Source organism: Nannochloropsis gaditana (assembly GCF_000240725.1).
Source record: "Nannochloropsis gaditana CCMP526 unplaced genomic scaffold scaffold305, whole genome shotgun sequence".
Classification (NCBI taxonomy): domain Eukaryota; class Eustigmatophyceae; order Eustigmatales; family Monodopsidaceae; genus Microchloropsis; species Microchloropsis gaditana.
In genome coordinates, this window is record NW_005803648.1 from 26,767 (window position 1) to 29,186 (window position 2,420).

General features: G+C 48.3%; 1 protein-coding gene across 1 annotated transcript; it reads left to right on the forward strand.

Annotated features, from left to right (window-relative positions):
* Window positions 1-467: 467 nt before the first annotated feature.
* On the forward strand, window positions 468-1,248 carry NGA_2129020 (transmembrane protein 222). Its single transcript, XM_005855051.1, has one exon. It carries the CDS (start codon window positions 581-583, stop codon window positions 1,112-1,114), a length of 534 nt encoding a protein of 177 aa, XP_005855113.1. The 5' UTR covers window positions 468-580; the 3' UTR covers window positions 1,115-1,248.
* Window positions 1,249-2,420: the final 1,172 nt, after the last annotated feature.

Genomic DNA, 2,420 nt, shown 5'->3' on the forward strand with positions numbered 1-2,420 from the left:
TAAAAGTCACCTATCTCAACATCTCGAGGAAAGCTTTAACCGCCGTTACTCTTGATAGACCCTGTGGCTCACGGGCACAAGGAATGGGCATGTGGTGGGTGGGGGATAGTCGAATATTTCATAAATGCGGCTTCGCTAAATCTGAATATGTCTCTAATACGGCCAGGAAAAGCCACTGAAGGGATCCAATCAGTAAAAATATCTCAAAGAAGTGAATAAGACCAACAAGGACCCGATTGCTCTTCGCTATCCTCTTCGCCGATGCCCAGCGTTTTCTTTGCTTCAATCTCATCTGACCGTTCATGCCAACGATCAACTCAAATTCCTGTCAAGATTCGGGGTGGCCGCCGGGCACATCTTTGACTGCCAATTCACGTGTGGGTCAAAAGATCCCGGTATAGAGACCAAATAGCTTCCTGCACGCGCATGGATGGTCACGCTTATGTTTCTCCTTGCGTTTATTGTTGAAAACAGGAGCTTGAAGCGCAGCATGCCCCATTCCTGAATAAGCATTTGACCTCCCCGCGGGCCTTCATTTTATTCCACCAGCGTGGCCTGTATCTGTAAATACTTCAAGGCCATGGATTCCAGACCAGCGGGGCCTAGGATCAGCATGTTTGAGACCTCTGCATCACCTAGCATTGACCCAGACCAAGACCTGTTCCCGCACTGTTTGGTGTGGTCACCTCTGCCTGTCTTGACATGGTTTTTGCCCTTCGTCGGGCACATGGGTATTGCGACAATGGATGGGGTAATGTGGGATTTTGCTGGACCCTACTCGATCGGTAGACATAAACTTGCGTTCGGTCCTCCAACGCGCTATATTCAGTTGCAAATCCCTCGCGGCAGAGAAATTGAGTACGACGAGGCTGTGGCTTCAGCCAACGCCACTTATTCTCACCGCACTCATAATCTTCTGTGCGACAACTGCCACAGTCATTGCGCGTGGGCGCTGAACACATTCAAATACAAAGGTGCACGTTGGTGGAATATGGTGGTGCTATCTTTATATATGCTTGTGATGGGCAAGTGGGTAAGTTTTCTGGCTGCAATCAAGACTTTGGGACCTGCCATGTTAGTCCTCGTTATTGGATTGACTATTATATACGTGTAGGGATGAAGGATGGTGTAGAATAGCTCGACCAGCAGCCTGGGTATTACCTTTTTCGGTGAAGCATGCGACGCTACCTAAAGAAAGTGGTTTTTGAAAAGAAAAGATTTTCCGAGCATTTTGAAAAGAAACGAAATGTATCATGCTTTACAACGCTATCCTTTAAATTACGGGACGTTTACTTTGCAAAAATACACCCCTCTCTCTTGTGTCAGCATTCGCACTCTAGGACGCTGCCTTCGACCCTAGGCACGAGCTCTTACACGCAGACACGATAGGTTATGTAGCGACCCGCAGTCTCTGACAGCCGAATAATTTTCACAACAGTCCCTCGCTGCAATCCATAATAGCGAGCGATTGGATCCGCTGATTGGATCTTCGGCAACTGGCTTTCCTTCAGCTTGTACCGACCTAGGACCTCTGCCTTCTGATCAGGCGTCAGGACAACGTGTTCAGGGACCAAAGTGTGCTCGGTGATATCAACCAGAAGTTCCGATTCCTTTCAGTGATTAAAAATTGTGAGAAAGGTGTAGGGAGTCGGTTATTTGTCTGTGCCCTGCATTAGGAAGAAGGTGCTCCAGGTCTCAGACGAGGACACCTACATCGACCGGGTTTCCGCGCATTCCCGCAGTAAGAGTACACCAACATAGATTTGCACAGACTCAAGTCCCATTTCATACCTCACTGCTCCCCTTACCTTGAAGACTTCGAGCTTGACTCCCGGAATGGCTCCGGGCTGGAGGAGCTTCTTGGCAATTGCCGTGATATTGTTTCTGTAGATGATAATTCCGCAGCTTGATCCTGCCTGCAACAGGCGTTCTACATATTTTTGAATGGGCTTCGTGCCTAATCCCTGTAAAGTATTGCAAGCATGCCATGATCAGGGATCAAACGAAACTACTTTTCCTCGACAGCACCCTTCACGTTTACCTTCTCATCGTCTGAAAAGAAGACAAAAACCACGTCCGCGGCGTCATCAATCTTCCCCACATTGATGGTGCAGGCCTCACGGGCCGTGCAGTTGTTGTTTTCCAAAGAAATCCGCGCCACATCGTCAGAAAAGGAACTGAAGGTAGCTTCCAGGGTCTGTTCTAACACGTTGTATCCACGCTTCGTCAGCATCTTGAGAACAGTCTTCCGGATGCGGAATAGGCGCATAAGCTCTTGATTTTGTACGTCCGCATTCATGTTCGGCAAGCTAAGTGGAAAACTTTCTGTCCTGAAGTGTGATCGTCGAGAGATGGAACGTGTGGAAATTTTCTTGGCATGATCAACGGGTAAGAGGCATCTCTCTCCAACTCTTCAGTCA